We start from the raw sequence: 11,951 nt of genomic DNA, 5'->3' as shown, positions 1-11,951 counted from the left end.
AAAGAATCGACCTTACTGAGACAGGGTGGTCATCACCATCATCACCCAAGGATAGCATTGTGCGCCATGACTGAGCCTTGGCCAATCATGGGCCATGTGCTGGTGGGAGTTGGTGTGAAAGAATCGAACTGACCGAGACAGGGTGGTGATCTGACACCCAAAGGAGAAACAACACAGTTAGTTGAATACCACTTAGTTTTATTTCATATTTTTTACTATTGAAATGACTGTAAGTACCACTATTAAACAATACATTCATAACTTCTTAACAATATTTTGGCTGAGAAAGACCCATTCAGAAATAGGACAACTCCAGCGACCAATGTCCACATGAACCAAATGTGACACAGATATCAACCGTGACTGTTACCAGAATAAGGATAATCTCAATAACAGATTAAAATGACAGCACAAACAATACCCTTCCCTCCTTTAGTGCCTGAGGTTCAAATTGCATTTGCAGCTTATACAGCAATCACCCTGTACAAGTATATCAGATCTGTCAACTTGTGACGTCGTGGCCCTTGCCTTGTCCGTTAGCATCTAACTCAAAGAACCCGATTGGGGAGCCACTTACATGTACTAACGGTTGGATGATTTTAAAAGACGTTGAATGATGTCTTTGGCACTCGATGAGGTCACTGGCCCCTGTTACTATTTTGGACAGGAACTTCGCACAAAACCCTGATACTCTACCCACATGTACACAACATTCAATGTACAACAACAATACTAACTAATCTCAACAAAGTGGCAACACACCCTACCAATCGTAGAATAATCTAAAACCTGGCAAGAGTCACACGTCGGGCAGAGTACTGTTCTTCTGCCCAGTGCCAGGGATAGTTGCACACTGAACTAATTTAGTCTTCAGTCATTTTGTTTGACCAGACAAATCAATAAATTTGCTTGTCATGCACTCTTTGCTTATAACTTCTATAATGGGCACTCAGGCTTGCGATCAGAGTGCTTCCCCCATTTCATCAGATGAACACTCAAATCTGTCAGCACCAAAATAACATGTCACTTGCTCAACATGCAGCCCGTTACCTTGAATCAGCCATGCACATAACTGCATTCATTGATCTATTACAACAACCTTTTTACCATAGAATTCAGACGATGTAACCAAGTAGAAGTCTGTAGTGCCAATTAACCCTTTCCTTACACTATGACATACTTTACAATTGAATCAGAGATTCTAAATTTGTTAGCGTCAAATTTTACACCAAAACATTACAACACATAGGACGGGTTGAATTTAACTTCAAAAGGTTGTCTAACACCTATACCAGACAATAATGCCTTCTACTGAACGTGTTGTCATGACAATATACACCTGTCCTTTATAACAGGTCACTTTGTCTATAGCTATAAATGAGACCGGCAGCTGGCAGAAGTCTAATAAATCTGTCCAATCAAAGGCCACCTCATTGCCAAATCCAACAGTATTGAATTAGTCATAATCCATTCACAGACAGTTTGCCGATATCATCCTTTCAGTTGACACTTGCGCCGAATATAAATTCAATCAAGTCATTTAACACAAGATTTACTCCATGAAATATCGAACTGCGGCTAATTTATACCCAACACTGACATTGCCTACTGATTACATGTAATTCCATCACAGAAATATACGATCTGTTATTCATAGTGTAGACTGTTGTATAAAATCATACTACAAAACCTATATGGCAGTGTTCCTTGATCACCAGTGCGCTGCATGCATCTCTGCAACCTTTTTGATAAAGTCTTGATGACTGGCATACAGTTTAATGGTACTGCTAACATCACTCCACCTTACACCTTTAGCATCATCACCTGGAAATGGAGAGAGACATCTTTGTATAAAACAACCCACAACCTCGCAGTTCTTACTCACATCTCATTGACAGATGGTTGATTAGGTAGACGTTTCCTCAGACACCTGAGCTACATTTTGCTCCAGGAATGTTTTGCCGGCAAATTCTGAGAAGTTTGTATTAACTGCATAGCCATGAGGCTGTCTTTATTTCCTCTCCTACGGAGCAGAACACAGATTTCGTTTACTGGGCCGGTGATTACCTGATGGTATAAAGAGGCATTAGTCACATCAACAAGTCAACCTCAATGTTTCCAATCTTACCCGCATGGAGCTTAAATAAGCCGACTGTGTTTCCTGTGTCATCATGGAAGTTCACTGCTATCGTCTCCATCCATGAGTTATCTGTGTTCCTAGGATCATCAACGTAACCTCGATATACCTATGAATGGAGACAAACAGATAACATTGGTCAGGCATAAGGGGTTCTGAGTCTGACACAACATGAACTTCAATGCAGAGATCAGGGTCAAATCCCTCATCTTGATGATGATATCTGTTGCAGGTCAAATGCAATATTACTTAACAGTTGGCATGTGGCATTCTTCAAGCAGACGACACCAATGTGTTTGATTGTGGTGGATCAGACATTGTTCCCAACGAGAGGCAAGGGGACCGCGTTCAAGACTTGGAACAGATTGTGTGCAGTGTGTAACCCAGGAAAAAGAGGTCAGATATCTCACTGGAAACAAATAGTTGACATACCTCTCGTCCTCCTTTAAAAAATGAATGTAATTTTTCTTCTAGTTTTGCCTTATCTTCTTCAGAACATTCCAGTGTGTTTAAAGCCTCTTCTCCAAACTCTCTTTTTAACGTTATTGAAACCATCTCACCAGGATCGACCATACCCTGACATAAAAGATGACAAGATCATAAATGAAGTCAAGCGTTATTTTTAGAAGTAGAACCACTGTGTCGACCTGTCTCTTTTTATTTGCCATCAGAAAACTGATAAAAATCAATGCGATGGAAGAGGAATCGACTCAAAGGTACTGCTACCTGCAGCATCACAACATCAATCAATCATATTTGCATTGTGCCATGCTGAAGCTCACAGACATTATGGTGCTGAAGGATCGAGTGAAGAAAACAGTAACCTGTACTCACCCCAGGTAGAGCCCATTCCCCAGTATCAGTCCGCTGGATAGACACAAACTGCAGCAGAGGTCTATCACCTTTTTTAACAATCTCACCCTTGGCATTTCTTTTCCACCTACCAAAAAATGAATATAAAAACCTTCTTTTAACAATCAGGGCTGACTCTAAATAGCAGTGACATCAAAAAGGAAGTGGACTTTTGGTAAATTCCTGTAGATGGTGCAGTGAGTCACGAGTCAAGGCTCGTGCAAACATAGCGACGACAATGTCAACACATATTATGGAGAAATGACGTCAGAAGGGGGAAGGGTTAACAAAGCATGCCACTGAGGTCACAACAATGGAATGGATCTCGTGAAATCTGACTACCTTCAGTGCAGTCGTTTCATTACGGAGAGGATTTGTCTCAAGGAATTATCACACCTTACAAGACTCAAACAAGCTTTCCTCTTACCTACCTGGTCACAATAGGGTCAGCCGCGTGATTTGGTCCCCATCTCCCTAATAAACCTCGAGAACACATCCCTGTACGACCAACTGGATTTCTGCAAATGAGATTATTGTAATTATTACTTACACCTTTTTTATGATTCAAAAACAGACATTCTGCACAGCAAGCATTTTCCTTGTCAGCTTCTGGCCTTTCTATCACTTTCAATTTGTATCACAAGGCTCGTAATACGATGACCGAGGCCATATCCCTAGGGCAGGTTCTTCATGTATGCAATTTCTCCTCCATAGATAACTTTAGCCGAAAGGAGTTACTCACCTCGGTAATCCATCTGCTATTTCATACGGTCCCGTTAAACTACGTCTGTCGACCTTCTCCGTCAGTTCGTTCCACAGATATGTGATGCCTTCACACTTTGATTTGTCCCTGAAGAAAAACAGAAAGTTGAACAATGCATGTAGTGTTTTCAGTTAAATGTCAATTATGAATGCCTTTATGAATTCAGGCGCAGTGAGCTACTACTGCACATCTGCGCACAAGATATCCAACAATCCATCTGGGAGGGAAGGATCATACGCCCTCACGTTGAGATCTCTGGTACTCACTGATCGCTTACCTAACATCATAATCAGCCCAAACTGGCTGCCTTTGAACTGATGGGGCAGTGTAATCTGTCGGTGCATATTCGGGGAACTCGACACTCCATGGCACTTTATCCTCAGGTACTGAGAACCGTTTTACATCAGGATTGCGAGGATATGGATCGTTCCGACACTTCATATGTGCCGTCATCAACTTTTTAGAAAACATCCTGACTGGCTGAATAACTCTTCTTACAGTTCCAGCTAGCATGTAACCATGGGTCTGTAAGAGAAGAGATGGCATTTTCATTAAGAGATGTTTTCGGAGACTCTTGACTGTTGAAGTGAGAATAGTTCTGACTCTGAGTAGAAGCAGCGAAGCCATCTTTCTGAAACAGTGAAACAGATGTGTTAAGAGGATCTTGTGCTCACCTAGCCTTGGACAGTCTGATCTCCGGTTTAAATGATGTGATGAACCTGTGGAAACCTATAGGCCTACCGTTCTGTGGACAAGTTGGACAATCACAAAGTCTGTCTTCCAAAGCCAGTCACTGACCTGGTCAGATTGTAAGAGATTGTCAAACCAAATAAAATCAAATCATAATAGGCCTACCTTACAATCATCTGGTTTCTCAATAAACTTGACAAGGTTGCAGGACTGGCAAGAGAAACCGATCACAAGGACTGAACACACAATTGTATAGCAAGCAAGCTTCAGAATGAACATCAAGATGCCTGTCAAAGAAAGGACAAAGTCAAATGAAACTCATTTCAAACATTTGGACCAAAATGATTTTTATTTTATTCAACAGTAAATACATGTAATATCTCTTCATACAATTTAGCCCTTCTAGTTCTACCAGGAATATAATGTTCTGGTATAAAACGAGAACAGTAATGAAATTCTTTCATCCTAAAAGTGAAATCATACTGCATACAGGTCTACTATGGAAGTACAGCATTGTACAGCAATACACAGAGCTAGTTCAGTTATTTGACCCATCTGAACTAACTGAACACCTACAAAACAATTACCCGGTACAAATGTATGAATGTATGAATGTATGAATGTATGAATGTATGAATGTATGAATGTATGAATGTATGAATTTGTGAATGTATGACGTATGAATGTGAAGTCTGAAGAAGCCAAGTTCTTACATTACAACTAGTCCAAGATCTTTATTCTTAGGAATGCAAATAAAAAGCCAAGAAACCACAGTCAGTCAAAGTCAGTCAAAGTCAGTAGTCTTGAACAGTGCCCTAACAATACAAACTAAAGTGTACTACTCATGCATTCTATGATTCCCCATAGAAATCCTAACAGATTTGTAGTCCCACACGGCCACTAACACAAGTTAGGTGACGGGCTGGTGATAGCCTACTATTCTACAAGTGACTTAAGTTGGTCTTGTCAGGCAAGGCCTACTGCATGTAGCCCTTGTAATGTTTGTTTTTATCTTTGTGTAACTGTTTAAATGCGCATAGATGTACATGTCAATCTTAGTAGCAGAAGAAATAAGGTGTCCCATTGTGAACTTAGAATGGTCTTGAATTGTGAATAGTTGGTGATTATGAGAAGAAGACCTCTATATCAGGTCTGTGAGTGTGACATGACAATGGACAATGTTATCACTAACCAAAAGAACATTTTTGTAGACATTAGACATGATAGGGGTCTACTCTCGTGTGTTACTTACTAGCGGGGGGCAGACTATCAGATCGTGTTAGTATCAAGAGCGGTAGGCTTACCTTTACTCTAGTCAACTGCGGCTGAGCCAGAGTCTTTCTCGTTTCCAACATCTTACACTCAAACTTACTCTCAATTAGTGTTCAGTAAATATCTCTACTCACATGTGACAGCTGTTTTCAAATCCAGGAAATATAGTCTCTCATGAATGGAGTGTTATGATATCAAAGGTCTGCTGACATGGCAACAGCAAAACAACAACCAAACATGTGAAATAGATGTGGAAATATTTCAATAGAAGGCCTAAGGTCAGACATGAATGAGTAATTTCTTGGCAAAATAAGTAGGCCTGTATGTGTACAGCATACTGTGGTATTTTAAGAACAGCATGGCCTTAAATCCTAATTTGAAACAGGATTGATAATGGGTCACTAAAGTCATTGAGTAGACATGATAGACAGAGGAACAGCATGATTTCATTTATTCCAACATGGGCCAGTGATGTGGCCTGCAGACACGCCACCTGTTGACCGGGTGTAGATGCCGCTCTTCATCTGTATAAACGGGCCTCATGGGTATACTCATTACCTATATCTTGAAAGTCCTGTTTGGTCACGAAACTAAGATTAGAAAAAAATAATCAAGAGATAAATTTCCGGAGACAATTATCCTTGTGGACGAATTATCTGGGGAGGAATCCATGGAAACTATCCCTCCTTACTATGATTGATAGGAAGCTCCATACATAATATCATTATCAAGCATCGATTTTTTTAAATGAACACCAACATTGAATTTCCTTGCAAATACTTTCCTCCTAGATTCCATGGATGCCATGGTTACCAATTAAGAGTCACATATCAGTATTAAGCCAAGACATGTTTAAAAAGATTGACAAGCTGATACGCAACCAATAGGCAATATACAGGATGGCCATTTCCCAAAAACAAAAAGAGCGATGTCATTGTCAGCCCGAGTCAGGGACAATAAAGTTTTTTTAAATGAGATCCCAAACATTTTTTGGCAGATTTGCTGATCGGAAACATCTGCCAAGCGCCAACACCCAAGCAGTAAGTCTGCTCAGACTTTGGCCTGCTGCTGGGAAAGAAAAGACACCCACAGCGAGTGTGAAAGCACTGGTGTACTGACTACTAGGCCCTACTACTACTATAGGTTCATGCACTTGATTGGTAACAACGTTTACGAAGACGTAGCGTCACGTCACGTTAGTACTGAGTTAGGTAAAATCCGTCAGAGCTGCAATGCATCGTGACATGACCACGGCCAACACTATGTAACGTTGTTCCCAACCAAGTGCATGAATCTAAACTACTGGTAGCCTAATGGTTTGTGCATGTCACTACTGCAATACATACATACACTCTGTACATAGACAGTATAGTACATACACTACAGCAGTAATAGTATAGAGTGGAGTATACACACACTATAAGGCCATTTATATCTCGCTTATTCCAGGCGATCTTCATGATCAGTAGCTTCGACAACCGGGTATGATCAGTCTATATGGTGACATATTTCGAAAGAATGTAATATTTTAAGTTTCTTACCTCAGAATTATGAAATAAAGGACTAGTAAAACCATACAAGAAAATGAAAAATGATCTATATTAGTACAGTTGTTACCCACTAGATGGAAGCACTATCACAAAGTGCCACGCCCACTTTCGTTATGGAATGGATGTGGTCGGATGTGACATCGTTGATGCACGAGAGGTTTTGCATCCTCAAGGATGGATCTCACACATGGCCCGGCCCGCCCATGCTCAATAAACAGTCTTCAGTCTTCCAAGGGGAAGGGCAAATGCCATATGGACAGCCAAGAAACTACGGCAAAACATTGAACCAAGAGTCAATGTTTTCAAAGGCCCAAGAGGATGTGACAGTACCTCAGAGCCACGATGAAGGAAATATGGAGCGACACCAATGCTAAAACAGAGACAAACAAATCTTGGCATACAGAATCCTCTCACTGGGGCAGCTAGCTTTATGACAAATCCTAAGAGGGTCCTCATTATTTTGACCCTGGTGTCCTCACACGTCACAACCAGTCACAACCTAGTCATCAATGGATCACAGGACCAAGAACTTGACACACATAATTATATAATAAAGCAATATTTTTATTCCAAACAACTCTCTTTCCATTTGTGCACACATGTAGGCCAACCTCTTGGCTGTGCATAATCAAAGATTTCAAAATACTTCTCTTCAAGGCCAATGACCAGATGGCAACAGTTTCCTTCCCAACTCTACTCCCACTTATCATAAAGTCCTAACTGAAGTGAGACCACCCCGATAATCATCAGAACATGTCTATCCCAAGGGTGTCTCTCAACCATAGAGGTCATCTGTAAAATGACCATCAGCAAGGGGTTTGTTATGCCCATGTCCAAGCACAAGGACTAGACCAAATTCTTCTCACGCTTCTCACTTTGTTTCAATAAAGCCAACACATTTTCATCAATCTCTTCTTTGAGTTTTTTCTTTTTCGGTTTCGGAACTTTTGATTCCGCTAACAGAATTTTGTCCTTCATGGCATAATAGTTCAAAAATTCCTCCTTCTTTCGTAATTCTTTCATTTTTCGAATCAGTTCTTGTTTTTTCTGTGTATCTTCATATCGTTTCACCTGAGATGCTAGACTCTCTTCGCGATTTACAGACCACTCTTCCATTATACGTTTTTGATCATGAATATCCTTTTCCTCGTATTTTGGTAATTCAGATGTGACATAGTCCGTTACTAATTTGTGCAAGTCTTCAGTTGAAACCTTGTTTGCCGCTTTCAGTTTTGCTGATAATTCCTGGAAATCAACAGAAAAAGGATAAGTTACAGCTGTTTTAGTACAAGCACAAGATCTTTTGGTGAGTATATGCATTACTGTTTTGTCTCATTGATTGTCTCCAGCAGTCCAGTAGGCCTAACCATTAATATATATGGGTGAAAATATAGCGCAGTCTGTCTGAGAGTACATGTATAATTCTCATCACACAAATCACAAAAACACTCATTCTCAAGTGTTGAAGCAATCAGCAAGTCATTCAGAAATATGGTCATGTGCCAGATTCTTAACAGTAACAAATCACTCCCAGCTTAGACCAAAAGAACAATCGAGAATTTTCAATGAGATAATCATAACCCACCTCCAATTCCTTCATGAATGTCTCCTTCATTTCTGCGGTCAATTTCTTTGGCATCCCTGGGTTATTAGCTTCCTCTGGATCAACTGTTTCTACTTTGTCCAACGTTGTCTTCAAGATATCAAGCTGAAAAGCAAGACAAGCATTAGGCACAACAGTTCTGAGACATGACAAAAGACTAGATTTTCAGATGATTACTTACATTTTCTAAGGCCTACATCTGCTACAAAACTACCCTTGCCATTCTCAATGCAGGCTGCTTGATAGATCTGAATCTTTCATGAATTTAAATGTTTTCCCCCAGTACACATAGCTCATGTATTTGTTGAGGAAAGAGTTGGGAAAAAGAAGAAGAACTTACCACATTTTCTGTTATTGATGATTCCTCAGTTGTCTCCAAATACTGCTTCATTAGTGCAAGAGCTTTGTCAAACTTCTGATACTTGGCCAAGCCAATGACTTGGGAACTACGGCCTATGATATCATTCTGTAATCTACCAACAAAATTTAAAGTTTTTCCAAGGAGAACATCTTCATCGGTCAGGTCAAAATGATCATCATAGTGGGGGTTCCTTATATATGGTACTCTCATATAGGTGACTTCATCCTGAAGAAAAGAATTTCAGACTTCACATGCAGGACCTACAAATGGGTTAAAATAATTTCCAAATCTTGAATGGAGGGAAACGGTTCCTGACGTTACTAAAGAAGGGAATACACAATCAGTTTCATTTTGTTTTAAAGTTAATGTTAAAGTGGTTGTCACACAAACTTTTAATCAGGCCATTCAGGGGCGCCCTCCCATGTCGCCTGTGATGTGTATCGATTCTCAATGTTCTGTACTGAAGTGATTCTAACGTACACTAGGGGGTGCTGGTGGTTCAGGTTCCTCTTCTTCGATCTCCACAGGGTTCTGTAAACACAGGTGACAGCTGTTTAACACCAGCAGCCTGGTCACTTCATTTGACAGGTCCTCTTGCAATGCCATTTCACAAGCTACACGGGCTGCATCTGAAACATTGATGAGTATATAACACAATGAAGAACACGCCGATTCCTACCACAATACAGTAACGATCATGGAAAAGCACTGGAACATACTTGAATAACTAGATGTGGTTATTCCAAACAATGGCGAATTGGTCATAGAATGAAATAGCACAAACTACATGTACTAACCCAAGTAATTTTTCATTTTTATGAGGTGGTCCATCAGAATATTTGCCGAGTAGAAGTCTGGAAACATTCCATAACCAATCTGAAAAAAAGAAGTAAATGCTTCAATAAATTAGGACAACAGCATCAAATTCTTAGGTCAGTGGATGTCACAATTAGGGCAGTAACCTTCAGGACAGCCTTCATCCCCAACATTGAGGTCTAATCCAGCCTAGTCAATCTCCACTGGGCTTCAAACAGAGTGAAGTTTGTCACTCAGATTCTCTACAGGTGGTCCTGCTTCATAATGTCGTGTGTGAAGGTGGAAAAAAAGATAGTACTCTCTCCTGCCACAGGTTTCGAAATGGGTCCAAGATTTGTGTCTTGTTTGCACGGTATGAAGACAAGAGAACACTTGTGGTATCTGATCTAAACTGACCTTATCCTGTATTATATCGACCAGCCTGTCACTCTCTCCTTGATCAATATACGCCCGTATCAAAGAGTATGGTGTGGATGGCATGATCTGGAGAGCATCCTGGGTGTGCCGGAATCTGGAACAAGATGACAACAGAAATGAGACATCAGGAATGACAAATCTGGGCAAAAATACAAGGTGTATTTAAAGGGTGGGAAAACTGGTTTGAAAAAGATATTGAATTCTAACGAAACACGTGGGATCAGTACTTGTCAACATTCCTTTTGGTGTTCATCAGATTTATTCTTCTTCATTCCACATTCCAATTACTTCCCAAGACTAGCAAAAGTTCAAATGACCAATTGTCACCTTATTTCCACAGAACAGTACCAGAGACTTGGAACAGTTCATGACTTCCTCTTTATTTCTTACCTGTAGAACAATTTATCCACAAAATCTAACTGAATGATGCTGACATCTTGAAGTTTGTTTGCAAGCTAAAATACACAGATAAAGGGTAATCATTTTCATGAGGCAAATCACACACTTTCATAAATAATGACTGTCTGATAAGAATGAATGTGAAGTTCACTTGAAGCACACATCTCAGATCTTTCCTCAGTAATGATAACAATGTTCAATATGCTGATCACTGGCCTTTACATGAAATGCCTGTATTGGTATTTTCAAAACATCACCTGAGCTTGTTCAATTTTTTGTGAAGTTAGCCCAAGCTGTTCACGAACACTTACAATATCCATGTCAATAGCTGTGACAGAGCCTTCCTTTTCAAATTTATCATGAAGTTTCAACACAAAGTCATCTGCAAAATAGATTAATAAATCAAATTTGAAAACAGGTCAGAAAAAACAAGTTGGAGAGTTGAACATCAAGTACTTATGAATGATAGGTAAACACTTTCTCAATTCCCACAATCAGTTTCATATCCTAAGCTTGTATGTATGTAAATGCACCGACATACTTACTGACATCAACGTTTTGAAAAACAGGACTCTGTAATCTTTTTTCCCATGTTTCATTGCAGGAGTAGGCTTCAGAGAGTATGTACCTTCGACCTGAAATCAAAGAGCAATGTCAATATTGCTTTTGGAATAAAACATAATAGGGTTTTAAAGAAGGTATTCAAAAACTAGGTTTGCAAGCTCCACCAAACTTCTAAATCTTGTTTATTGAAAGTGTTTTAGGAGCTTGAAAACATTTTTAACCATATACACCCTATTATTTCGCGTTGGAGTTGGACGCCACTAGCACTGTTCGCCACTGGACGTCACACAATTTAGGATGACCGCTATCAGCAGGTTCCCAACCAGGGGGTTCTGGGGTTTACCCCAACCTAAAGGCGCTGCACACGTACTAGGGCACTGCACTGATAGTATTAAAAAAACTAACCAGCAGCATTAACTAAGTTTCGTGTAAAACTGAATATTTTTGATGCCCTTTTCGCCCACATGCTCATCATGGAAGCCATCTTGAAAACGCCACCTACATTGAGACTGTAAAACTAATCCCAA

At 40.0% G+C, this 11,951-nt stretch overlaps 2 protein-coding genes across 5 annotated transcripts; both read right to left on the bottom strand.

The window, feature by feature from the left end:
• Positions 1 to 181: 181 nt before the first annotated feature.
• Positions 182 to 7,327, bottom strand: LOC135483364 (ADP-ribose pyrophosphatase, mitochondrial-like). 4 transcript variants are annotated; one of them, XM_064764203.1, is made up of 9 exons: positions 7,256 to 7,309; positions 4,608 to 4,729; positions 4,030 to 4,277; positions 3,732 to 3,839; positions 3,421 to 3,507; positions 2,972 to 3,077; positions 2,570 to 2,713; positions 2,129 to 2,246; positions 182 to 1,824 (listed from the first exon to the last, which is right to left on the bottom strand). In XM_064764203.1, the coding sequence occupies exons 2-9, from the start codon at positions 4,719 to 4,721 to the stop codon at positions 1,712 to 1,714; spliced, it is 1,038 nt and encodes a 345-aa protein (XP_064620273.1). In that variant the 5' UTR covers positions 4,722 to 4,729; positions 7,256 to 7,309; the 3' UTR covers positions 182 to 1,711. The 4 variants fall into 4 exon arrangements, with proteins under 4 accessions (XP_064620273.1, XP_064620276.1, XP_064620277.1 ...); XM_064764206.1 differs by lacking the exon at positions 4,608 to 4,729 and having other exon boundaries at positions 7,256 to 7,327; XM_064764207.1 differs by lacking the exons at positions 4,608 to 4,729; positions 7,256 to 7,309 and adding an exon at positions 5,849 to 5,885.
• A 491-nt stretch (positions 7,328 to 7,818) lies between these two features.
• Positions 7,819 to 11,905, bottom strand: LOC135483906 (small ribosomal subunit protein mS27-like). Its single transcript, XM_064764971.1, has 10 exons — positions 11,830 to 11,905; positions 11,406 to 11,495; positions 11,172 to 11,242; positions 10,852 to 10,916; positions 10,441 to 10,555; positions 10,026 to 10,104; positions 9,709 to 9,857; positions 9,208 to 9,453; positions 8,850 to 8,972; positions 7,819 to 8,509 (listed from the first exon to the last, which is right to left on the bottom strand). The coding sequence occupies exons 1-10, from the start codon at positions 11,897 to 11,899 to the stop codon at positions 8,111 to 8,113; spliced, it is 1,407 nt and encodes a 468-aa protein (XP_064621041.1). The 5' UTR covers positions 11,900 to 11,905; the 3' UTR covers positions 7,819 to 8,110.
• Between the last annotated feature and the right edge of the window lie 46 nt (positions 11,906 to 11,951).

The sequence above is a fragment of the Lineus longissimus genome, chromosome 2, assembly GCF_910592395.1.
Source record: "Lineus longissimus chromosome 2, tnLinLong1.2, whole genome shotgun sequence".
Classification (NCBI taxonomy): domain Eukaryota; kingdom Metazoa; phylum Nemertea; class Pilidiophora; order Heteronemertea; family Lineidae; genus Lineus; species Lineus longissimus.
This window is presented reverse-complemented; position numbering and strand designations above follow the sequence as displayed.

Coding starts and splice junctions, on each gene's coding strand:
- LOC135483906 (XM_064764971.1), bottom strand. CDS start 11,899: ATGATGAGCATGTGGGCGAAAAGGGCATCAAAAATATTCAGTTTTACA. Junction 11,496..11,829: donor AAACTTAGTTAATGCTGCTG/GTTAGTTTTTTT, acceptor CTTTGATTTCAG/GTCGAAGGTACATACTCTCT. Junction 10,556..10,851: donor GTGGATAAATTGTTCTACAG/GTAAGAAATAAA, acceptor ATCTTGTTCCAG/ATTCCGGCACACCCAGGATG.
- LOC135483364 (XM_064764203.1), bottom strand. CDS start 4,721: ATGTTCATTCTGAAGCTTGCTTGCTATACAATTGTGTGTTCAGTCCTT. Junction 3,840..4,029: donor TGGGCTGATTATGATGTTAG/GTAAGCGATCAG, acceptor GTTTTTCTTCAG/GGACAAATCAAAGTGTGAAG. Junction 1,825..2,128: donor CTTATTTAAGCTCCATGCGG/GTAAGATTGGAA, acceptor CTCCATTTCCAG/GTGATGATGCTAAAGGTGTA.